At 37.1% G+C, this 26012-nt stretch overlaps 1 protein-coding gene across 1 annotated transcript in view; it reads right to left on the minus strand.

The window, feature by feature from the left end:
- The window catches only part of NEGR1 (neuronal growth regulator 1), a 920677-nt gene that overhangs the window by 303309 nt on the left and 591356 nt on the right, over positions 1 to 26012 (minus strand). Inside the window, exon 4 of the mRNA XM_060084535.1 lies at positions 12525 to 12656. Within this exon, the coding sequence (XP_059940518.1) occupies positions 12525 to 12656 (132 nt within the window). The remainder of the gene's footprint in view (positions 1 to 12524; positions 12657 to 26012) is intronic.

Consider the following 26012-nt stretch of genomic DNA (forward strand, 5'->3'; position numbering starts at 1 on the left):
AATCAGGATTTCAGGATTCCATTTTGAGTGTTTCTGTGAACTCTGTGATCTGATTTCAAAAGCTATCTAAGCATATATCCATAACACGAAGGACCTTGGGTGATCTTACAATACTATCAACTTTCAAATTCCATGCGTGCTTATATTATATTTATTTATTTATTCAACCTATAGACATGTATCACCAGGCAATATGTTAGGTACTGAAATTAAAATAAAATGTCCTGAGCTTCCCTGGTGGCGTAGTGGTTAAGAAACAGCCTGCCAATGCAGGGGACATGGGTTCGAGCCCTGGTCTGGGAAGACCCCACATGCCACGGAGCAGTTAAGCCCGTGCGCCACAACTACTGAACCTGCTCTCTAGAGCCTGCAAGCTACAACTACTGAGCCCGTGTGCCACAACTACTGAAGCCCGCACGCCTAGAGCCTGTGCTGTAAAACAGCCACCGCAATGAGAAACCTGCACACCACAATGAAGAGTAGCCCCCACTTGCCACAACCAGAGAAAAGCCTGCACGCAACAACGAAGACTCAACACAGCCAAAAAAAGAAAAACATAATAATATGAATATGCACTAAACCTTCTTTATGCCTTAACTTAGTTAAATGCTCAGTCCCCACTTAATAGTTGAAGAAACTGACACACACAAAGCTTAATAATTTGAGCAAGCTTGCACAGTAGTAAGTGGCAGAGCTAGAATTCAAAGCCAAGGTGACCAGCTGCAGAGCCTGTCCTCAAAACTATGTGCATACTGCCTCAAGCACAAAAGTGAATAAGAATTGTCCCCTTCTTCAGAGAGCTCACAGGCCACAAAGGAAGGTTGACATGTAAACAAAAAGGGCAGTGTGATGCATGTTATATATCAATACTATTACTTACAATGTAGGTTGTTTGCTTTGTGCTAGTCGCACTGTTGTTTTACATATATTATGACACAATTCTCAGAAGAAATCTTCAAGGTAGGTATAATTATCTCCAGTTTTTGCTGTTCTTTTTTTTTTTTTATGTAAGAAAACTGAGCCTGTGAGAGGTTAAATAATTTTCCCAGTACTCCATAGTTAACAAGTGACTGAGCTGGGGTTAGAAATCATGTTTGTCTGATTTCAAATCCTGTTTCTGTTACCCTCTGTCACATTCCACTGCATAAACAGCAACCTTACTTTGAAATTCTCTGAAATTTATTTCTCCATTGTTGTACTTACTCTTTCCATGAAATTACAATTTTAAAGTTAAAAATATAGTTTGCCCAAATTTGCCAACAGTGCATGAGAGAACAAAATTACCATCCTTAATAACTTCTCAAAGAATTCACAAACCAAAAGAATAAGACTATTTAGAATCATTTGACACTAAAGCCAAACAGTTGCTTTAAACCTCTGCTTCCTGTCTGCCTGCAGTTGAATCCACACTGTCCCTAAAAAACTTAGATAGTTGTATCAGAGGAGCACATCAGAATCTCAGAATGAGGGAACACCATAGACATGATTACCTCATTTTACAAATGAGGCAATTAATACTAAGAAGTTTAACTTCTTTGTCCAATATTGTATAATAGGTTAAGTAACTGAATTAAAAATAGAGTTCAGGGGCTTCCCTGGTGATGCAGTGGTTAAGAATCCGCCCACCAATGCGAGGGGCACAGGTTCAAGCCCTGGTCCGGGAAGATCCCACATGCCGCAAAGCAACTAAGCCTGTGCACCACACCTACTGAGCCTGCACTCTAGAGCCCGCGAGCCACAACTACCAAAGCTCGCATGCCTAGACCCTGTACTCTGCAACAAGAGAAGCCACCGCAATGAGAAGCCCGCACACTGCAATGAAGAGTAGCCCCCATTTGATGCAACTAGAGAAAGCTCATGTGCAGCAATGAAAACCCAGCGCAGCCAAAAATAAATAAATAAAATAAATTTTAAAAAAATAATAAAATTCAGATCTTCAGCCTTTCTGTCTTACACTCATTATGCTGTAGTCTCTAAACATACATGTTTACTATAATCACCTAGTAAATTTTCAAATATTTATTCATTTATAAGTAAATATAATAAAGACTGAATAATTCAGTATATTTGGGGTGTGGTTATTCAGGAATCTGTATATTTTAAATATTTCCAAGATGGCAAGAAAATTCATTGCTAATTCCCATTATATAAATGTTTTTTAAAATTTTGGTTTAGTATTTTTATACATTTGGGTAGAAATAAGAGGAAATGAAAGGGAAGAAACAAACAGAGAAAAAGATAACGAGAAAAATGCAGCAATGGGCTACTGATGGTGAGAAAGAAAGAGAAAATGCATACAAAAATGAAGGAAGGAAAGAGGGGAGATGGGGGAAGCAAGCTCTAAAGTACAAAGGAAGTTTCCCAACAGTTTGACCCCTTTTTCCAAATTTACCTACCCTAAGTCTTCTACATATTGCCTTTATTTATACTATTTCTACCATATATTTCCCCTAATCTTCACTCCCTTCAAACACACACATACACTTACACAAAACACACACATATGTGCAAGAGCAGACATGAGAATACTTGACAATTCTTGTGAAGTTCAATCATGATGATGTGGAAAAGACCCAAGAAGATTAATTCTGTGCTGCTCTCAAGTGTTCCATTAAAAAAAGAATTTAATTCTATAAATTATCTTGCTTGATATACATGCTCACTGAGGAAATTTGCTAATAAAGTTGGACTTAAATAAATACGGGTTTATAAGCTGTATGTTTGTTTCAAGATCAGTTTGAAGAATATATTCAGAAGGAGGCACCTTGAAGTTTTCAGAGTTTGACCCTTGGGCAGCTTACTAGAGCATGGAGCTAGATGAGAACACCATCACAGAAGCAAAAGCACACACAAAAGTGTGTGACAAATATATTTGTTATTTCTTTCCTGACTTTATCACTTTTCTTCAGTTTGGTGTGGATTCATTTTCAACCTAAAACATTTTCACTCTGTTAGAAATCACTTTCTTAATGCTAATTGATGGTCAATCTCTGTTATATCTATTACTTGACAAATATCTTTTTCTTTTGAAGCAATAAGTGCCAACCTAGGAAGAACAAGACAAACAAAACAAACACAGACTGTCATCTAGCAAAAAGTCTTGCTCATGTACTAAAGCAAGAAAATTGTTTCATCTTTCACCGTTAGAAAAAAATAGGAAGAATAAAAATATGCACATTTGGTTACTGCAGATACATTTTGACTTTCTATGAACAAAAGAGTCAAAGATCACTCATAGACCCTTAACACTAAAACTCCTCTCAAAACCTTGATAAAAGTATGAGAGAATACATTTAAGTTAAATTGGGTAACAGACTCATTAAGTAAAAATAGCTTTGGCCCCCTAGTCATTAACTGAAGCGTAAGTCTTAGATTTAAAACAAAGGACCAATTATGTTTCCCTCAATAGAAGAAATCATGTATTCCTTAACTGCATGTTTAATAACATAGTTTAGCTTCAACTAAGGAATTATATAAACCATAGAATTAAATTTGAACTTTTTATACCATGAAAGTCCTAAGGTGAAAAGAAAAGGTTTAATTTGTAGATATTTATGTTGTTCTATTGAGTAGAAATGTTTTATTTAAAAATGTTTTCTGGGTGATTATCCATACGTTTCTAATATTCAGTGCTCAATATCTATAAGGATTTTTCCTCAAATTTCTTATTTCCTCATGTCTCTCTTAGCTGTAGTTGTTTTCAATAGTGTCATTTTAATTTTTTCCTTTACCCTTGCAATGACAAAACAGAAAGCTTCCAAGTACAATCCATGGATGTAGGAAATAAAAATATTTAAATACATTTCTTTAATATTCAGATGTGTCTCTGAATAGTTTTATCAACTCAAAGTTATTCTTCTTTGATTGTGAAGCACTGTATCTATGCCTCCCTATGAAAATTCATGAACTCCCATTGAATCTGGCCCTGCCTTCCTCTACACTACCCATCCTCCTTTCTGTTTCCCTTTTTGGTCTCCTCCAGCTCACCGCAGCCTGACAGATCCAGCAGTGCCTTGTCCCCCAATTCCTATGGGGTTAAGCAAATGCTGTTGCTATTGCCACGGAGGCCTCACTCCTTTATTTCCTTTTTTAAAAAATTTTTTTTTTTAGTATCTATCAAATTCAATTTTATCCTTCAGACACTATCAGGGCCAAGGCCTCTTAGAAGCTTTCACTGATACCCCAGGGTGTCTTTATGATAGCATTGCATAGCACCTTATTATTGGTTTGTCAAATTACTTGCCACACTTTACTACAACTTCATGGTTCTTTCTTTTTTTTTTTTTGAATTTTTGAATTTTATTTTATTTATTTATTTTTATGCAGCAGGTTCTTATCAGTCATCAATTTTATACACATCAGTGTACACATGCCAATCCCAATCACCCAATTCATCACACAACCATCCCCAGCCCCCCACAGCTTTCCCCCCTTGGTGTCTATACGTTTGTTCTCCTACATCTGTGTCTCAACTTCAGCCCTGTAAACTGATTCATCTGTACCATTTTTCTAGGTTCCACATACATGCGTTAATATATATTTGTTTTTCTCTTTCTGACTTACTTCACTCTGTATGACAGTCTCTAGATCCATCCACGTCTCAACAAATGACTCAATTTTGTTCCTTTTTATGGCTGAGTAATATTCCATTATATATATGTACTACATTTCTCTATCCATTCATCTCTCGATGGGCATTTAGGTTGCTTCCATGACCTGGCTATTGTAAATAGCACTGTAATGAACATTGGGGTGCATGTGTCTTTTTGAATTATGGTTTCCTCTGGGTATACGCCCAGTAGTGGGATTGCTGGATCATATGGTAATTCTATTTTCAGTTTTTTAAGGAATTTCCATACTGTTCTCCATAGAGGCTGTATTAATTTACATTCCCACCAACAGTGCAAGAGGGTTCTCCACACCCTCTACAGCATTTGTTGTTTGTAGATTTTCTGATGATGTCTATTCTAACTGGTGTGAGGTGATACCTCATTATAGTTTTGATTTACATTTCTCTAATAATTAGTGATGTTGAGCAGCTTTTCATGTGCTTCTTGGCCATCTGTATGTCTTCTTTGGAGAAATGTCCATTTAGATCTTCTGCCCATTTTTGGATTGGGTTGTTTGTTTCTTTAATATTGAGCTGCATGAGCTGTTTATATATTTTGGAGATTAATCCTTTGTCCATTGATTCGTTTGCAAATATTTTCTCCCATCCTGAGGGTTGTTTTTTCATCTTGTTTATGGTTTCCTTAGCTGTGCAAAAGCTTTGAAGTTTCATTAGGTACCATTTGTTTATTTTTGTTTTTATTTCCATTACTCTAGGAGGTGGGTCTAAAAGGATCTTGCTGTGATTTATGTCATAGAGTGTTCTGCCTATGTTTTCCTCTTTTGTCTTTCTCTTCTCTTAGATGTTGAACTACTTGAAGACTGATATCCCTGGCCTTAAGACCTTGATAGTATCATAGTAAGCAATAAGTAAATAGGTAAATAAATACATATATAAATGTAGATTTACTGAAGTAAATCTTCTTTTTTTTTTTTTTTTTTTTTTTTTTTTTTTTTTTTTTTTTTGCTGTACGTGGGCCTCTCACTGCTGTGGCCTCTCCCGTTGCGGAGCACAGGCTCCGGACACACAGGCTCCGCCGCCATGGCTCGCGGGCCCAGCCGCTCCGCGGCATGTGGGATCTTCCGGGATAGGGGCACGAACCCGTGTCCCCTGCATCGGCAGGCGGACTCTCAACCACTGCGCCACCATGGAAGCCCAATCTTCATTATTATATATGAACTAGTACTTCATTTAGAAGAAAACAAAATATGTGGTTTTTAATGTCCTGAGTTGTTCCAGGTAAGTGTTAATTAGCTTATCAAGAAATTTAAAAACAGGAGAGTAGCTTATATTATAAGCAGTATAAAAAGATGAGGAAAATGGAAAATAAAGGTAGGGGCACAAAATGGAACCAGAAGTGAAAACTTAGGTGATAATTGTGAATTCAAATAACTTTCATTTTTCTTCTGGTCCTATGGTAGTATCTTTGTCCAATTCCAATTCCGAATGCTGAGCTTTTCTCTTTATTTAAGGTGATATTTATTTGTCATCTGCAATTTCTTCTAGTCTTAAGTCTGATGTGTCTGCTTAACTTGCCCAACGTTTTGGAGAAAACTTTATGAATAGCCTAAGAAAACTGATCTCTTCCCTAGAATCTTCTTCCTCCTCTTACCTCTCCCTGTTGGCCCCTCATTTCAGGCTTTGATACAATTGTAATAAGTTATACTAATTGGTACATTCTATTCCACATGTCTGGAGCTAGTTATATTGGAAGATAAAGTGTACATTTGCATAAATGAATATGTATCAGATACAAAATAATGTACAAATATGTGCCTGTGATTTACTGGATAAAATCTTAGCTCACAGTGCACTCAAAACTATCTTTACTGTTTGACCATAGGAAGAAGTACTCAATTCTATTTTACTGGAAACTGTGTGTGCAAAATAATTTCTGATACCAAATACAATGAATGATCTTACTGACATGAGCGAAAACTGAAATAATATCTAGACCTCTTTTTACCTTAATCTAGTTGACTCTATATTTTTTCTGGTTAATTAATACTTTCCTTTATTCATGTCTTTTCGCCCTTGAAAATCAGGGGTGTTATGAAGTATTTTAATCTCATTGAACTTCAATTTTCTTATCTGTAAAAAAAAAATGGAATTAATGCTTTCTCCTTCTGGGTGAAAGCACTATATAAATGGCAGGTTATCTTTATTGAATCCACCTGAAAATTTTGGTTAAAAAAATGGTATCAGAAATAAATTAGTCAACATACCATTTACTTATTGTTCTGGGAGAAAAAAATATATAATTGTGGAACAAACCTAATTATCTCTTTCCTGTTTTGCCTAGTAGAGTAACGCACTTGGTGAATGCTAATGTTTTAAATAATTCATCTGATAAATATTTTTTGAGTTCCTCCTATAAACCTGGTCCTGCTCTGTGTGACAGGAACACATCATTGTACAAAGGAAAGGAAAACCCCTTAAGACATAGAGCTTACATTCTAGAGTAAATATGTCAGAGAGAGATGTATATTTTTTCAATTGCCAACGGTGGGCCAGTCACTGTGATAGGTGCTATATGTATATCATCTCATTTAATCCTTACCCAAACCCTGAAAATTATCTATTATTGCCCCAAATTTACAGAATTGGAAATTGAGGCTCATAGAGGTAAAGTGGTTTCCCAAGGTTTCAAAGTCCAGTAAATTATAGAACAAGAGTTCAAATAAGTTACACCTGACTATAAGGCCCGCATTTCTAAAAGAGTTACTCTTAACTGGAAAAGTACATATAAATAGAGTGGAGAAAATACAACCTGTCACAAGATCAGAGAATCCTGCCCCTTTTACCAGCAACATTCATTTTGAAGCGTGAGGTCTTGCAGGCTTTCCTGATTTCTAAATCTGGAATTCTGCTTCCCTATAGAGATCTTTGTTATTTGATTAGTCTATGATACCATCTACATTTTCCAGATTCTAGATTTGGTTTCCATGAATCAACTTTACTGATTTTTTAGACCCTGGTCTCTCTTTTCCTATTTTTCCCAGTTTAATTGAACCCATGGACTTTCTGGACATTCATTTTTCCACTTTTTAATTAACAATAAAAATTATGGGACTAATATCCTCTAGGCTGCTTCCAGGGATGGAATACAAATGCAAATAAGACAGAGAATCTATCCAACTCCAATCCACTAGCCCTCTCTTGCTTAGCTAACCAACTGGTTCAAAGTTTTCTCTCTCGTGTTATGTGTGTGTATGTGTATTAATTTCTCAAAGTCTGTTTATGATAACTGTCATGATTCCTTTTCATTTTTTAGTTTGTTTTTCAATTTGATAAGAAATATATATGCATACTTACATATGTAATATATATGTAAGTATATATATACATACATATGTAAAAATGTGTAATATATATGTAAGTAGGTAATATATTTCTTTTTTTTTTTTCTTTTTTTTTTTTTTTTTTGCTGTACGCGGGCCTCTCACTGCTGTGGCCACTCCCGTTGCGGAGCACAGGCTCCGGACACACAGGCTCCGCGGCCATGGCTCGCGGGCCCAGCCGCTCCGCGGCATGTGGGATCCTCCGGGATCGGGGCACGAACCCGTGTCCCCTGCATCGGCAGGCGGACTCTCAACCACTGCGCCACCAGGGAGGCCCGGTAATATATTTCTTGTCCAATTGTGTGTAGGTGTGTGTCTATACATATATATTCAAATATATAAAGAAATGTACATATTCATGTTTATTATAACTATATTATATCATAAATTCATGAATATATTATATTCATATACAAATGAATAAGAGAAAATACAGAGAAAAACAAGGGGAATAATCACCTACAAAATCTCCCTACTCAGAAACAAGCTTTTGTATAAAATCTTACTATCTATAGTAAGGCTTTCTGTAAATAACTCAAAATGAACTTATTTATTCAATCAACCTAGTCCAATCTATACAAAATAAGTCAAATATGCCAATCATTTCACTAAAGTGCTGTTTAATTAAATTAAATAGAAATCCACATGAAAGTGCTATAAGTACAAAGTGTGTGGCAAAATATGATATTTATTATATGTATGAGATATATACATGTGTCTATATATATATATATATATATATATATATATATATATATATATATATAGTGAATGTGGCAAAGGTATTAGATGAATACTAAAACATTAAACATTTCTAACTTGCGGGGAACCTAAATCTCTTCCTCAAATTGACTTACCAAATAACTGAGTCAACCAGAGCTTATGAAAATTTATTACTTTTCATCTTGAACCCCATTTGGGAACAGGGACAAAGTTTCTCTTCAAATTATAACTCACAAAGCTACTGCAATTTTACATGCACCATCAATATTGATTAATAACCATGAAAAGAAGGGCTGTCTTGAACTGACATAATTTTATCTTCAGGGAATCTTCAGGTTATCATGGGACATGAAGTTCCGTGTTTGTTATAGAGCACTGTGCTCAACTTTGGGCTTTGACAAACTAAAGTTTGTTCAGTAGGTTTTGGCTAATTTCCTTTGGGAAATCAGTTCAGTAAAATCCATGGATAGTGCTTCTAAAGGGGTAAATTCACAAAATTAATACTTTCCAAATTTCCTCATAACCAGGAACATACACACTTACACTCACACACCTACACTACTTAGCTATCACTGGTATACGTGTGATAAAATTATTCCAAACTAAGGCAAATTTTAGGTCTTGACCAGAAGTCTAAACAAACTTACATAAAATATTGATTCAAGAGATGTAAATTTAATTGATCAATAATTATTCAATACAATTCTTCATGGCACATTTAAGAAAATGTGAGCTATCAAAGGTATAATTTGAGAAACAGCAGGAAACAACATTGAATGTTTTAAACCATTTTAAAAATCCTGTTGAGTCCATTTTCTTAATATTTTTAATACTGTGTTGTCACCAATATTTCCACTTATGACTGTACTTTAACTGAAATTAGTTCTTGAAAAACATAGTCTGTATTATGACTATAATAAACACATTCTTAACCTTTTTTTTTTTTTTTTACTTTCCCCTTTTTCCTTCTGGTTTTCCTTCTTAAGTTAAAGTTGGTTAACAACGTTTTCTTTTCTACTGATTTTTAGGTGTCTAAAACCCTGCAAAAGCCACTGAAGCACCCTTTTCAACTGATGGAATGTTTCTAGGCTCTGCTTCAAACTTTCCTGCTTCCATTTTGTGTTGGAAGACAATTCTCCGTGGGTCTCTTGTGTTTCTGCACATCTTGTGAGCAGAGGCACTGACAGCTTTTGTTCCTGACAATCTTTTCAAGGAAGTTTGTATAGAGAACAGTCTTGGAAGATAGAAGAGGTAGTTCTCTCCGTGGAGCAAAGGGCAGGTTTGTTTACAGTCCAGTATAATAAAGATAATTTCTCCCTCTGTGGCAAAGGTCAGGTTTGCTTGCTGCCATTATACAAAAAAAAATCGAGTTTCTAAGCTCAGGGAGCCTCAGCTATGACACAAACCCACTGTGTGTATAGGCATCACCTAGCCCTCATCATACCACCCTGTAGTAATTAGGGTTTGGGGAACAGATGTAAGACAATACTCTGGCTACTGCTATCGCTATGAGTAATAAACTGCCCTTTGTCTCTGTCTTCTGCCAGCAACCATGAAATTGTGGCAGATCCTTCATAGTTCTTGACATCTGTTTCCTTAATTTCTGTCCTTCTGCTTTATATATGGATTCTTTTCTCCACACAAATCCTTTAGATGATGACTCATTCGTTGGTGATTTCTCTCCAAATTTCTGCATCCTTACTTGACCTCTATCAGTCTAAAGTACCCACTTGTCCAGGAAAAAAAAAAAAGAGAATCAGATTACATAATAAGTGACAATGAACTAAAGTCAGAGAGATAAAAAGGATAGAAAAGAAAGTGTGAATGCATAAAAAAAGTGCCGATTATACATGGAGGATAGGCCCATGAAAATCCATATGGCAGCTTGTGTTCAATTGTATCCCCATTGGAGACATGAGTTTAGAAATATGTTGTTTCTGGTGGCTTGAAAGTAGGCTGAATTTCCAGGGTGGGTGCCTTGCTTGTTTGACAGATTGACTCTACCTTTTCTTTTCTTAGTGCTCACTGCTAAAAATATTATTTCCCTTGTACTCCTATTTTTCACCTCTTTTCCCAACCTTCCAACAATAAAATCTGTAGACTTATATTCAGATAAGCATGGTTAGTTATAAAATAATCAGAGATTTTTATTTGCTTATTAACTCTAATTTCAGAGAGTTCCAGAGGGAAGAGCAGTAACCCTCTGCAAAAGGAGTCCTAAGATTCAATGGGAACTTATCATAAATTCATAATTCCAGGCCATATACCTCAAGGATTTTGATTCAGTAGGGCTGGTGGGACACAGAAAATTTCCATTTCTAGTAAGCTTCTTGGGTGCTCTATGGAAGTTTGTCTCAGAATATTATATGAGAAACTCTGCTCCAGAAACTGCCTCCTTCTGGCATTATGCACATTTGCTCAGAGTCAACCCCAAATGTAAAGCTTAGTCACTGACAAATGTTAGTTGGTTGCAATGATTTGCCCTGGCAGACACTCAACTGCCTAGAGTGTTTTGATAGTCATTTTTTGACCCATGAAACTGAGATTCATATTAATATGAAAAAAACTGTTTAGTTTTAGCATTTGGGGATATATTTGGAAAATTTTCCTTCTGATCTATGGTACAATACAATGTACTCATTATTAGCAATGGCCATATATAGAAAGATGTATAAGTGGGAGGAAAACACATTGGAAGCTATAGTTTGAAAACACTTTTGGTAAAATACTATTATCCCCAAAATATTCTATTTGAATAAGTTAAACAATGTGAAAATTTTTGAAAGAAAGACTAAAAGGGATTGTTTTTGAAAATTAAAGACTATGGGCTTCCCTGGTGGTGCAGTGATTAGGAATCTGCCTGCCAATGCAGGGCACACGGGTTCCAGCCCTTGTCTGGGAGGATCCCACATGCCACGGAGCAACTAAGCCCGTGCACCACAGCTTCTGAGCCTGTGCTCTAGAGCCAACAAGCCAAAACTACTGAGCCCATGTGCCACAGCTGCTGAAACCTGAGCACCTAGAGCCCGTGCTCCACAGCAGGAGAGGCCACCACAATGAGAAGCCCACACACCGAAACAAAGAGTAGCCCCCGCTCGCCACAACTGGAGAAAGCCCACACTCAGCACAAGACCCAATGCAACCAAAAATAAATAATAAATAAATATTTTTTAAAAAGTAAAGACTATCACAGTCATTGCTGTTGAAATCATAAGATATGAAATAAGATAAATGAAAAAATGACTTTCATCACTGTTTTGAAATATATTTAGAGAAAATGTATAACATAATGACACTGATGGTTCTGCAGGTACCTCCTAATATTCTAATTTCCTACTAATGACGTTCATGGAAAATTACTTCTTCATTTTCTCAATGTTGTCCAAACTAAATAGAATTAAATACCCACATAATAGGAGTATCACAGTAACAGATTTTCTCTTTAAGTACAGAATAGCACACTTCATGTCCATCAAATTTGATTGGAAATTCCACACTTAAATGTAGTCAGAATACACTCCAGGTGAAACCCATGAGAATGAAGATAACACCATGAGTATAGGATGCTTTAGAGATAAGGATACCACAGTTTAGAATGCCAGGGACTAGGATGATAATGGGAACACTGCCATCTAAACATTAAACTGAATTATTGTGGAATTACTTGGGGCAATTGATGTTACATAAAACAATTTGATCAATATTCTAACATGTATACATTTTCACTGCCAATAGGCAGTGTTTATCTATAGACCACCTCTTTAAAAATAGCAACATATGTTTCAGACAGTATTTCTCAGGTATTTTATCTTTTCTTTGAAATTATATTGATAAAAGATTATGGGACTTACAGTTTACGACAATTTTCACTTTTCTCACATCTGGAAATGACACATCATTTTCTGCACTGCATTCATATTCTCCAGCCTGGTCCCGTGTAATTCCATAAATGTCCAAATATTGTCCATTTTCAAATGGTTTTGCTACGTGAAAAAAAAGGTACAGCATGTTTAATTGTAGCTGCTTGAGGCTTCATTCAAGTAAAACAGCGATGGTGTGTCTTCCTATTAGATATTGCTGACAAAATAATTCCAAATGTAACTGGGGAATTATTAAACCTTTTGTTCTCTTATATTCAGAGGTAAAGTCAGAGAAAAAAGCAGAAACTGAACAAGGGATACTATAACAGCTGTTTCCCCAGAACAGGATATACATGTGTTCTTTTTAATTGATTGTGGTCTCCTAACCTCCTCACACATCAAATCAAGCTCTGCACATTTTTGTAATTGAGTTCAACAACCTGCTAGCAGTGTAGATGAAATTCACTAATATGACTTGTTACATATTGATTTTTATACAGTGTAAGCTAGCAACTTGACACTTAACTAAATGCTACTTTTCTTTTGGGGAAATCTCACACTCATTCTCAAAGTTTCAAGCTAGATGGCTTGATAAAAATATGGAGATATATTAAACCATTGCTATATTTCAGTTTCCATACTTATTAAGGTTTCCAGGGGAGGTATACTATATACACTATACATAACACACCTAGTAAACCTCAGGAAAAAACTTTATGATTCTCAAACTAAGAGTTAAGTGGCTGTAAAAACAAACTAAATTACTTTTATTTTTTAATATTCCAGAGAAAATATTCTATTTGACTAAAAGTGACAGATTAAAAATACAGGGACATAATCATGGATAAAAGAATATTCCCAAGTGAATGGGATTTGAAAAGAAGACTGCTTTCTGAAATAACAGAATTTTTGTTTATTTGAAAGTAGAGAATCATTAGGCAGGAGGTTCCTAATTATTAGAGATACTGCAGAGGAAGAATGGGCCTATGTGAATTTTAGGAGGAGGGATTTCATATATAATATCTATGTTAAAATTTTTTTATCCTTTGGGTTCCCTTGTCTGGGTATATCAGTTGCTGCATTGTTGCCCTCCAGGTAACTATGACTTTGCTAACTGAAATCTGCAGTGTTTAGAATATAGATGATTAAGTCATTTCTCTGGCTGATCACAATTTGTAGATAGAGGAGAGTTATACTTCTGAGATGATAGTTGGCTGATATGTTATTGTAGGTATACAGAGGTAAGCTCACAAAAGCAGCAGTTGTCTTCAAATTCATGTTCTTAAAATCTGATTTTATAATCATTTTCTTTGCTCAACTTGGTGTCTTTATCTGACTCCAAACACTAATATAATATTACATTTCAATGTTCCCTTCTATTTCTCTTATTTTTCATTCTTACAATGAAGATAATCTAGGCCTAAATGTGTCCATAAAAAACTACTGAAATATAGGGAGGACAAAATCTTTATTCATATCTAAGAATTTTTAAAATATAACTTGAATTATAAAGGGGGATATTAAACAGAAATTAAAGTATGGGGAAAACTGATCTACTATATCAGAATTAAATAATCTCATTGGGCAGTATAAAATGAAGCCAATCACAAGTGAAAAGGTATAATATTGTAAAAATTTGTAAAAACAAAATTTATAAGGGTTTAACTTATTTTCAATATTAAAATATTACATGTAAATTCCCATTTTTGTGAAATGACATAATTTTAAGAAGTGCTACCCCCAAAACGCATGTTTTTGATAGATAAATCATTAAATATGGTGTGTATTAGTGTATGTCATTGTTTAAAGAAAGAAACATTAGATTTGAAATAATAGATTTCAGAAATATAAAAAGAAGCAAGCATGTTTTCTCCCTTAAATGGTTAAATGGCAGACTTTGTAAGACTGACAACAACTACAAGAAGCTGTGTGACAAAACATCACAAATATCAAAACACTACCTCATTCAACTCGAGAGCACCACTTACATCTATTGAATGTTTGTTCCTAGAGTTCACCGCACAATCTATGCACCCAGATTCAGGGATCCTTCTCCAACCCCACCAGAGAACAATGTCTTTATTTGCATACCAGAATTATCAATAGATGTCTATGCATTGCACAAATCAATACCTATAGAGCCAGTGAATAAATGGGTGATATTGCCAACACTAGCTATTGATAATAAGACACTAATATAAAGAAGCATAAATGCATGGTCAACATCTTAATATTCCCCACTGGATTCCTGATACTTTAAGCCATTCCCTTAATTCCATTCACCATGTATCAGCTCTTCCCAAAGGTGTGCTCTAAGTATTCTCTTGTTTTCACACAACTGCAGTTCTGTTTCCATCCTGAATGCACCTTGCTCTTTTCTCAGTCTAATCTTACCACGCTTGAATTTCAGATTTGAAACTTGGAGTTGCTCTGCCTAGAATTTATACCCTGGAGTGTCCTGGCTGTCTATGATTTTCTTGGTTGCCTCTTTGGCTTTTGTTATCCTCAGTTTTCCTGAGTAGTAATTCTTTATCTTAGTTTTAGACTCAAGGAAACCAATCTTGTCCTTGGACACTTGTCAGGGTCTCTCTCTATTTCCATCACTCCCCTAGTAAGGGAAGAGGATTTGTGCATAGTACATTGAAATGCAAAGGGTAACATTTTAGTTCATGCAATCTAACTCAACTTACCCCCAGAAGCCAGAGGGAAAGACCAAGGCTAAAGGGATATAGGGAGCTAGTGACTTGGCATCATCACCACTGCCAAGACTTCACAGTGTTTATGAGGGTTATGTACTATCCTAGGGTACTCCTTATAAATCTAGAAGATGTATAAAAATTGTGTAATATTTCATAAGGTACCAATTATAAATGTTGGTGAAACAAAGCCATTGTGACTTGGCAACCTTCTTCTGGTCACAGGTTTTACCATTCTCCATGCGCACAACAACAATTTCTGTTTCATTTATCTGCATCCCTAGTTCTACCACAGTACTTGAAACAGTATATACTTGGTAAATGTTATTGAATAAATAAAAAATACATTGATTAAGGAATTAATAAAGTCCCGTTAGGATAGTGCACGAAGACTCTAAACACTTATATTTGTAGAAGTTGCCACTTCTCTTTCAGAGTCGAGAGGAAGGGAAAGAACTTTAAAGAATTGTCATCCTTGCTGACATCTTGTAGTGATAAGTGATGGCAGTGGTTAGAACAGACTCTGGTACAGCTATCACAGATCCTCTTTATGATTATAAAGACTAACAAAAACTTCAAATACAATTTTGAAGAAAAAGCGATAAGTACTTCCTGTAATCTAAACAAGTTTTCTTTTGTGCTTAGGCTCTTCCAGACATGGATAGACTCGTCTCAAAAAAAATGGAGAGGGCAGAACCAGGGGAGGGGGGAAGATGGCAGAAGAGTAAGATGCAGAGATCACCTTCCTCCCCACAGATACATCAGGAATTCATCTACACGTGGAACAACTCCTACAGAACACCTACTGAACGCTGACAGAAGACCTCAGACCCCTCAAAAGGCAAGAAACTCCCCACATACCTGGGTAGGGCAAAAAAAAAAAGAATAAACAGAGACAAAAGAATAGGGATGGGACCTGCAGTGGGAGGGAGCCATGAAGGAGGAAAGGTTTCCACACACTAGAAGCCCCTTTGGGGGCGGAGACTGTGGGAGGTGGAGGCGGGGAGCTTCGGAGCCGCGGAGGAGAACGCAGCAACAGGAGGGCAAAGCGGAGAGATTCCCGAACAGAGGATCAGTGCCGACCAGCACTCACCAGCTCGAGAGGCTTGTCTGCTCACCCGCCGGGGAGGGCGGGGCTGGGAGCTGAGGCTTGGGCTTCAGTCGGAGCGCAGGGAGAGGACTGGCCGCATGAACACAGCCTGAAGGGGGTTAGTGCACCACGGCTAACCGGGAGGGAGTCCAGGAAAAAGTCTGGACCTTCCGAAGAGACAAGAGACTTTTTCTTCCCTCTTTGTTTCCTGGTGCGCAAGGAGAGGGGATTCAGAGCGCTGCTTAAAGGAGCTCCAGAGACGGGCGCGAGCCGCAGCTAAAAGCGCGGACCCCAAAGACGGGCGTGGGACGCTGGGGCTGCTGCTGCCACCGCCAAGAGGCCTGTGTGCGAGCACAGGTCATTGTCCACACCTCCCTTGCAGGGTGCCTGTGCAGCCTGCCACTGCCACGGTCCCGGGATCCAGGAACAACTTCCCCGGGAGAATGCACTGCGTGCCTCAGGCTGGTGCAACGTCACGCCGGCCTCTGCCACCGCAAGCTCGTCCCGCACTCCATGCCCCTCCCTCCCCCCCGGGCCTGAGTGAGCCAGAGCCTCCGAATCAGCGGCTCCTTTAACCCTGTCCTGTCTGAGCGAAAAACAGACGCCCTCCGGCGACCTACATGCAGAGGCGGGGCCACATCCAAAGCTGAAACCCGGGAGTTGTGCGAACAAAGAAGAGAAAGGGAAATCTCTCCCAGCAGCCACAGAAGCAGTGGATTAAACCTCCACAAACAACTTGATGTACCCTGCATCTGTGGAATACCTGAATAGAGAACGAATCATCCCAAATTGAGAAGGTGGACTTTGAGAGCAAGATTTATTATTTTTCCCCTTTCCCTCTTTTTGTGAGTGTGTATGCTTCTGTGTGAAATTTTGTCTGCATAGCTTTGCTTTCACCATTTGTCCTAGGGTTCTATTCGTCCGTATTTTGTTGTTGTTGTTGTTGTTGTTGTTTTACTTAAAACAATTTTTTAAATAATTTTTTTTATTTTAATAACCTTTTATAATTTTACATTACTTTATTTTATTTTATTTTATCCTCTTTCTTTCTTTCTTTCTACTTTTTCTCCCTTTTATTCTGAGCCCTGTGGATGAAAGGCTCTTGGTGCTGCAGCCAGGAGTCAGTGCTGTGCCTCTGAGGTGGGAGGGCCAACTTCAGGACACTGGTCCAAAAGAGACCTCCCAGCTCAACGTAAAATCAAATGGGGAAAATCTCACAGAGATCTCCATCACAACACCAGCACCCAGCTTCACTCAACGACCAGCAAGCTACAGTGCTGGACACCATATGCCAAACAACTAGCAAGACAGGAACACAGCCTCACCCATTAGCAGAGAGGCTGCCTAAAATCATAATAAGGCCACGGACACCCTAAAACACACCACCAGACATGGACCTGCCCACCAGAAAGTCAAGATCCAGCCTCATGCACCAGAACACAGGCACTAGTCCCCTCCACCAGGAAGCCTACACAACCCACTGAACAAACTTTAGCCACTGGAGACAGACACCAAAAACAACAGGAACTATGAACCTGCAGCCTGCAAAAAGGAGACCCCAAACACAGTAAGTTAAGCAAAATGAGAAGACAGAAAAACACACAGCAGATGAAAGAGACGAAGATAAAAACCCACCACACCTAACAAATGAAGAGGAAATAGGCAGTCTACCTGAAAAATAATTCAGAATAATGATAGTGAAAATGATCCAACATCTAGGAAATAGAATAGAGAAAATGCAAGAAACATTTAACAAGGACCTAAAGAACTAAAGATGAAACAAGCAATGATGAACAACAGAATAAATGAAATTAAAAACATTCTAAAAGGGATCAATAGCAGAATAACTGAGGCAGAAGAATGGATATGTGACCTGGAAAATAAAATAGTGGAAATAACTATGCAGAACAGAATAAATAAAAAAGAATGAAAAGAACTGAGTACAGTCACAGAGACCTCTGGGACAACATTAAGCGCACCAACATTCGAATTATAGGGGTTCCAGAAGAAGAAAAGAAAAAATTTGAAGAGATTGTAGATGAAAACTTCCCTAATATGGGAAAGGAAATAGTTAATCAAGTCCAGAAAGCACAGAGAGTCCCATAAAGGATAAATCCAAGGAGAAACACACCAAGACACATACTAATCAAACTGTCGAAAATTAAATACAAAGAAAACATATTAAAAAAGCAGCAAGGAAGAAACAACAAATAACACACAAGGGAATCCCCATAAGGTTAACAGCTGATCTTTCAGAAGAAACTCTGCAAGCCAGAAGGGACTGGCAGGACATATTTAAAGTGATGAAGGAGACAAACCTACAACCAAGATTACTCTGCTCAGCAAGGAACTCATTCAGATCTGATGGAGAAATTAAAACGTTTACAGACAAGCAAAAGCTGAGAAAGTACAGCACCACCAAACCAGCTTTACAATAAATGCTAAAGGATCTTCTCTAGGCAAGAAACACAACAGAAGGAAAAGACCTACAATAACCCAAAACAATTAAGAAAATGGGAATAGGAACATACATATCGATAAGTACCTTAAATGTAAATGGATTGAATGCTCCCACCAAAAGACACAGACTGGCTGAATGGATACAAAAACAAAACCCATATATATGCTGTCTACAAGAGACCCACTTCAGACCTAGAGACACATACTGACTGAAACTGAGGGGATGGAAAAAGATATTCCATGCAAATGGAAAACAAAACAAAACAAAGCTGGAGTAACAATTCTCATATCAGACAAAATAGACTTTAAAATAAAGACTATTAGAAGAGACAAACAAGGACACTACATAATGATCAAGGGATTGATCCAAGAAGAAGATATAACAATTGTAAATATTTATGCACCCAACATAGGAGCACCTCAATACATAAGGCAAATACTAACAGCCATAAAAGGGGAAATTGACAGTAACACATTCATAGTAGGGAACTTTAACAGTCCACTTTCAACAATGGACAGATCATCCAAAATGAAAATAAATAAGGAAACACAAGCTTTAAATAATACATTACAAAAGATGGACTTAGGGTTTCCCTGGTGGCGCAGTGGTTGAGAGGCCACCTGCCGATGCAGGGGACATGGGTTCGTGCCCTGGTCCGGGAGGATCCCACATGCCGTGGAGCGGCTGGGCCCATGAGCCATGGCCGCTGAGCCTGCGCGTCCGGAGCCTCTGCTCCACAACGGGAGAAGCCACAACAGTGAGAGGCCCGCGTACAGCAAAAAAAAAAAAAAAAAAAAAAAAAAAAAGATGGACTTAATTGATATTTATAGGACATTCCATCCAAAAACAACTGAATACACATTTTTCTCAAGTGCTCATGGAACAGTCTCCAGGATAGATCATATCTTGGGTCACAAATCAAGCCTTGGTAAATTTAAGAAAATTGAAGTTGTACCAAGTATCTTTTCTGACCACAACGCTTTGAGACTAGATATCAATTACAGGAAAAGATTTGTAAAAAATGCAAACACATGGTGGCTAAACATTACACCACGTAATAACGAAGTGATCACTGAAGAAATCAAAGAGGAAATCAAAAATACCTCGAAGCAAATCACAATGGAGACACGATGACCCAAAACCTATGGGATGCAGCAAAAGCAGTTCTAAGAGGGTAGTTTATAGGAATACAATCCTACCTTAAGAAACAGGAAACATCTCAAATAAACAACCTAACCTTGCACCTAAAGCAATTAGAGAAAGAAGAACAAAAAATACCCAAAGTTAACAGAAAGAAAGAAATCCTAAAGATCAGATCAAAAATAAATGAAAAAGAAATGAAGGAAATGATAGCAAAGATCAATAAAACTAAAAGCTGGTACTTTAAGAAGATAAACAAAATTGATAAACCATTAGCCAGACACATCAAGAAAAAAGGGAGAAGACTCAAATCAATACAATTAGAAATGAGAAAGGAGAAGTAACAAGTGACACTGCAGAAATACAAAAGATCATGAGAGATTACTACAAGCAACTCTATGCCAATAAAATGGACAACCTGGAAGAAATCGACAAATTCTTAGAAATGCACAACCTGCCAAGACTGAGTCAGGAAGAAATAGAAAATATGAATAGACCAATCACAAGCGCTGAAATTGAAACTGTGATTAAAAATCTTCCAATAAACAAAAGCCCAGGACCAGATGGCTTCACTGGCGAATTCTTCAAACATTTAGAGAAGAGCTAACACCTATCCTTCTCAAACTCTTCAAAATATAGCAGAGGGAGGAACACCCCCATACTCAGTCTACAAGGCCACCATCACCCCAATACCAAAACCAGACAAGGATGTCACAAAGAAAGAAAACTACAGGCCAATATCACTGATGAACATAGATGCAAAAATCCTCAACAAAATACTAGCAAACAGAATCCAACAGCACATTAAAACGATCATACACCATGATCAAGTGGGGTTTATTCAAGGAATGAAAGGATTCTTCAATATACGCAAATAAATCAATGTGATACACCATATTAACAAATTGAAGGAGAAAAACCATATGGTCATCTCAATAGATGCAGAGAAAGCTTTCAAGAAAATTCAACACCCATTTATGATAAAAACCCTGCAGAAAGTAGGCATAGAGGGAACTTTCCTCAACTTAATACAGGCAATATATTACAAACCCACAGCCAACATCGTCCTCAATGGTGAAAAACTGAAACCATTTCCACTAAGATCAGGAACAAGACAAGGTTGCCCACTTTCACCACTCTTATTCAACATAGTTTTGGAAGTTTTAGCCACAGCAATCAGAGAAGGAAAGGAAACAAAAGGGATCCAAACTGGAAAAGAAGAAGTAAAGATGTCACTGTTTGCAGATGCCATGGTACTATACATAGAGAATCCTAAAGATGCTATCAGAAAACCACTAGAGCTAATCAATGAATTTGGTAAAGTAGCAGGATACAAAATTAATGCACAGAAATCTCTTGCATTCCTATACAGAAAGGATGAAAAATCTGAAAGTGAAATCAAGAAAACACTCCCATTTACCATTGCAACAAAAATAATAAAATATCTAGGAAGAAACCTACCTAAGGAGACAAAAGACCTCTATGAAGAAAATTATAAGACACTGATGAAAGAAATTAAAGATGATACAAATAGATCGAGAGTTATACCATGTTCTTGGGTTGGAAGAATCAACATTGTGAAAATGACTCTACTACCCAAAGCAATCAACAGATTCAATGCAATCCCTATCAAACTACCACTGGCATTTTTCACAGAACTAGAACAAAAAATTTCAAAATTTGTATGGAAACACAAAAGAAAAGGAATATCCAAAGCAATCTTGAGAACAAAAAATGGAGCTGGAGGAATCAGGCTCCGTGATTTCAGACTATACAACAAAGCTACAGTAATCAAGATAGTATGGTACTGGCACAAAAACAGAAAGATAGATCAGTGGAACAGGATAGAAAGCCCAGAGAGAAACCCACACACATATGGTCACCTTATCTTTGATAAAGGAGGCAGGAATGTACAGTGGAGAAAGAACAGCGTCTTCAATAAGTGGTGCTGGGAAAACTGGACAGGGACATGTAAAAGTATGAGATTAGATCACTCCCTAACACTGTACACAAAAATAAGATCAAAATGGATTAAAGAACTAAGTGTAAGGCCAGAAAGTACCAAATTCTTAGAGGAAAACATAGGCAGAACACTCTATGACATAAATCACAGCAAGATCCTTTTGGACCCACCTCCTAGAGGAAAGGAAATAAAAATAACAGTAAACAAATGGGACCTAATGAAACTTCAAAGCTTTTGTACAACAAAGGAAACCATAAACAAGACCAACAGATAACCCTGAGAATGGGAGAAAATATTTACAAGTGAAACAACTGACAACAGATTAATCTCCAAAATTTACTAGCACCTCATGCAGCTCAATAACAAAAAAAAAACAAACAACCCAATCCAAAAATGGGCAGAAGACCTAAATAGACATTTCTCCAAAGAAGATATACAGACTGCCAACAAACACATGAAAGAATTCTCAACATCATTAATCATTAGAGAAATGCAAATCAAAACTACAATGAGGTATCATCTCACACCAGTCAGAATGGCCATCATCAAGAAATCTAGAAACAATAAATGCTGGAGAGGGTGTGGAGAAAAGGGAACACTCTTGCACTGCTGGTGGGAATGTGAATTGGTACAGCCAGTTTGGAGAACAGTATGGAGATTCCTTAAAAAACTAAAAATAGAACTACCATATGATCCAGCAATCCCACTACTGGGCATATATCCTAAGAAAACCATAATTCAAAGAGTCATGTAACAAAATGTTCATTGCAGTTCTATTTACAATAGCCAGGAGATGGAAACAACCTATGTGTCCATCATTGGATGAATGGATAAAGAAGATGTGGCACATATAAACAATGGAATATTACTCAGCCATAAAACGAAACGGAATTGAGCTATTTGTAATGATGTGGATGGACCTAGAGTCTGTCATACAGAGTGAAGTAAGTCATAAAGAGAAAGACAAATACCGTACGCTAACACATATATATGGAAATTAAGAAAAAATGTGTCATGAAGAACCTAGGGGTAAGACAGGAATAAAGACACAGAACTAGTTGAGAATAGACTTAAGCATAAGGGGAGGGGGAAGGGTAAGCTGTGACAAAGTGAGAGAGAGGCATGGACATATATACACTACCAAACGTAAGGTAGATAGCTAGTGGGACCAGCCGCATAGCAAAGGGAGATTAGCTCGATGCTTTTTGACCACCTAGAGGGGTGGGATGGGGAGGGTGGGAAGGAGAGAGACGTAAGAGGGAAGAAATATGGGAACATATGTATATGTATAACTGATTCACTTTGTTATAAAGCAGAAACTAACACACCATTGTAAAGCATTTATACTCCAATAAAGATGTAAAAAAACAATGGATAACTGGAGAAATTCCAAAGGCTTTCAATGATGCCACTGTTATCAACATCTTCAAAAGAAAGGCTGAAAAACAGGATACAGCTATGCTTTATAATATCTCTCTTATACTAATTTCTGATAGGCATCTGGCAGGAAAGAGTTCTGTACTAGCCACTAAATAATATCTAGATTTAGCTATATGGTGTCATAAATCATGTGAAAATTTTAGTAACAACATTATATTTCTACAAAGTGCTAATATGTTTGAGGAAAACTTTTGACAAAATAAAGCTCTCTTCCCTTAATTTCTAGTACACTATCCTTCCCTAATTTTCCTCTCATGTCTCTGGCTATTTTTTTTTTTCACTTTTTCAAAACCCTTCACATCTCCCAAATATTGCTTCTGTCCTATGACCTCTTTTTTCCTCATTCAGTTCACTTTTCATGAATCGAGGGAATTTTTCATTCATTTTCATTTCACTATTATCTATATATTGATAAGCATCTGATTGATGTATTTATCTTTTATCTATATCCTGAATCTTGGAGACATTTATTTAGCTGAACATCTCCACTTGGATGTCTCACAGGCATCTCAGAATCAAAACACCAAACCAAACTTACTTGTCCCGCTATACCTGAAACTCCTGCCGAGTTCCAATCTCACTGAGTGCTCTGATTATCACCTCTGCTGAACACCAGTTTTTTCTTTGTATCTATGAGCCTGTTTCTGTTTTGTTTTGTTTGTTCATTTTTGATTTTTAGATTCCACAAATAAGTAAAATAATATACTTGTCTTTCTCTGCCTGACTTATTTCACTTACCGTAATACCCTCTAGATTTATCCATGTTGTCATGAATGGAAAGATTTCACTCTTTTTTATAGATAGTAATATTTCATTGTATATAAACCATATCTTCTTTATCCATTCATTTGTCAAACATTCCTCTATTAATGGAGATGTAGGTTGCTTCTAACCCTTTATTTTTGGTAAATAATGCTGCAATGGACACTAGAATGTAAGTATCTTTTTGAATTAAAGTTTTTGTTTTCCTCATATTAATATCCAGAAGTGGAACTGCTGGATGATATGGTAGTTCTAGTTTTAATTTTTTGAGGAACCTCTGTGCTGTTTTTCATAGTGGCTGTACCAATTTACATTCCCACAACAGTGCACGAGGGTTCCCTTTTCTCTTCATCTTCACCAACACTTGTTGTTTCTCGTCTTTTTGATAATAGCATTTCTGGCAGGTGTGAGGTACTATTTCAAACAGAAACCTTACATGTGTTTCCTTGTCTTTACCGAGGACTCGGCTGTACATACATAGCAAGAAATCTCAAAAAGTTTCAGAAAGAACAACTCAGGAGTTTGTAAGCTGAACAATTCCTAGAGCTCAAACAATGTGAGGAGTCACTTCATCTCTGACCATCAAGAATGAAAGCGTTTGACAAAATTCAACACCCATTTATGATAAAAACCCTGCAGAAAGTAGGCATAGAGGGAACTTTCCTCAACATAATAAAGGCCATATATGACAAACCCACAGCCAACATAGTCCTCAATGGTGAAAAACTGAAACCATTTCCACTAAGATCAGGAACAAGACAAGGCTGCCCACTTTCACCACTCTTATTCAACATAGTTTTGGAAGTTTTAGCCACAGCAATCAGAGAAGAAAAGGAAATAAAAGGAATCCAAATGGGAAAAGAAGAAGTAAAGCTGTCACTGTTTGAAGATGCCATGATACTATACATAGAGAATCCTAAAGATGCTATCAGAAAACTACTAGAGCTAATCAATGAATTTGGTAAAGTAGCAGGATACAAACTTAATGCACAGAAATCTCTGGCATTCCTGTACACCAATGATGAAAAATCTGAAAGTGAAATCAAGAAAACACTCCCATTTACCACTGCAGCAAAAAGAATAAAATATCTATGAATAAACCTATCTAAGGAGACAAAAGACCTCTATGAAGAAAATTATAAGACACTGATGAAAGAAATTAAAGATGATACAAAAAGATGGAGAGATATACCATGCTCCTGGATTGGAAGAATCAATATTGTGAAAATGACTCTACTACCCAAAGCAATCTACAGATTCAATGCAATCCCTATCAAACTACCACTGGCATTTTTCACAGAACTAGAACAAAAAATTTCAAAATTTGTATGGAAAAACAAAAGACCCCGAATAGCCAAAGCAATCTTGAGAACGAAAAATGGAGCTGGAGGAATCAGGCTCCCTGACTTCAGACTATACTACAAAGCTACAGTAATCAAGACAGTGTGGTACTGGCACAAAAACAGAAAGATAGATCAATGGAACAGGATAGAAAACCCAGAGATAAACCCACGCACATATGGTCAACTTATCTTTGATAAAGGAGGCAGGAATGTACAGTGGAGAAAGGACAGCCTCTTCAATAAGTGGTGCTGGGAAAACTGGACAGGGACATGTAAAAGTATGAGATTAGATCATTCCCTAATACCATACACAAAAATAAGCTCAAAATGGATTAAAGATCTAAATGTAAGGCCAGAAACTATCAAACTCTTAGAGGAAAACATAGGCAGAACACTCTATGACATAAATCACAGCAAGATCCTTTTGGACCCACCTCCTAGAGAAATGGAAATAAAAACAAAGATAAACAAATGGGACCTAATGAAACTTCAAAGCTTTTGCACAGCAAAGGAAACCATAAACAAGACCAAAAAACAACCCTCAAAATATTTGCAAATGAAGCAACTGACAAAGGATTAATTTC

The sequence above is a fragment of the Mesoplodon densirostris genome, chromosome 2 (assembly GCF_025265405.1).
Source record: "Mesoplodon densirostris isolate mMesDen1 chromosome 2, mMesDen1 primary haplotype, whole genome shotgun sequence".
Taxonomy (NCBI): Eukaryota; Metazoa; Chordata; class Mammalia; order Artiodactyla; family Ziphiidae; genus Mesoplodon; species Mesoplodon densirostris.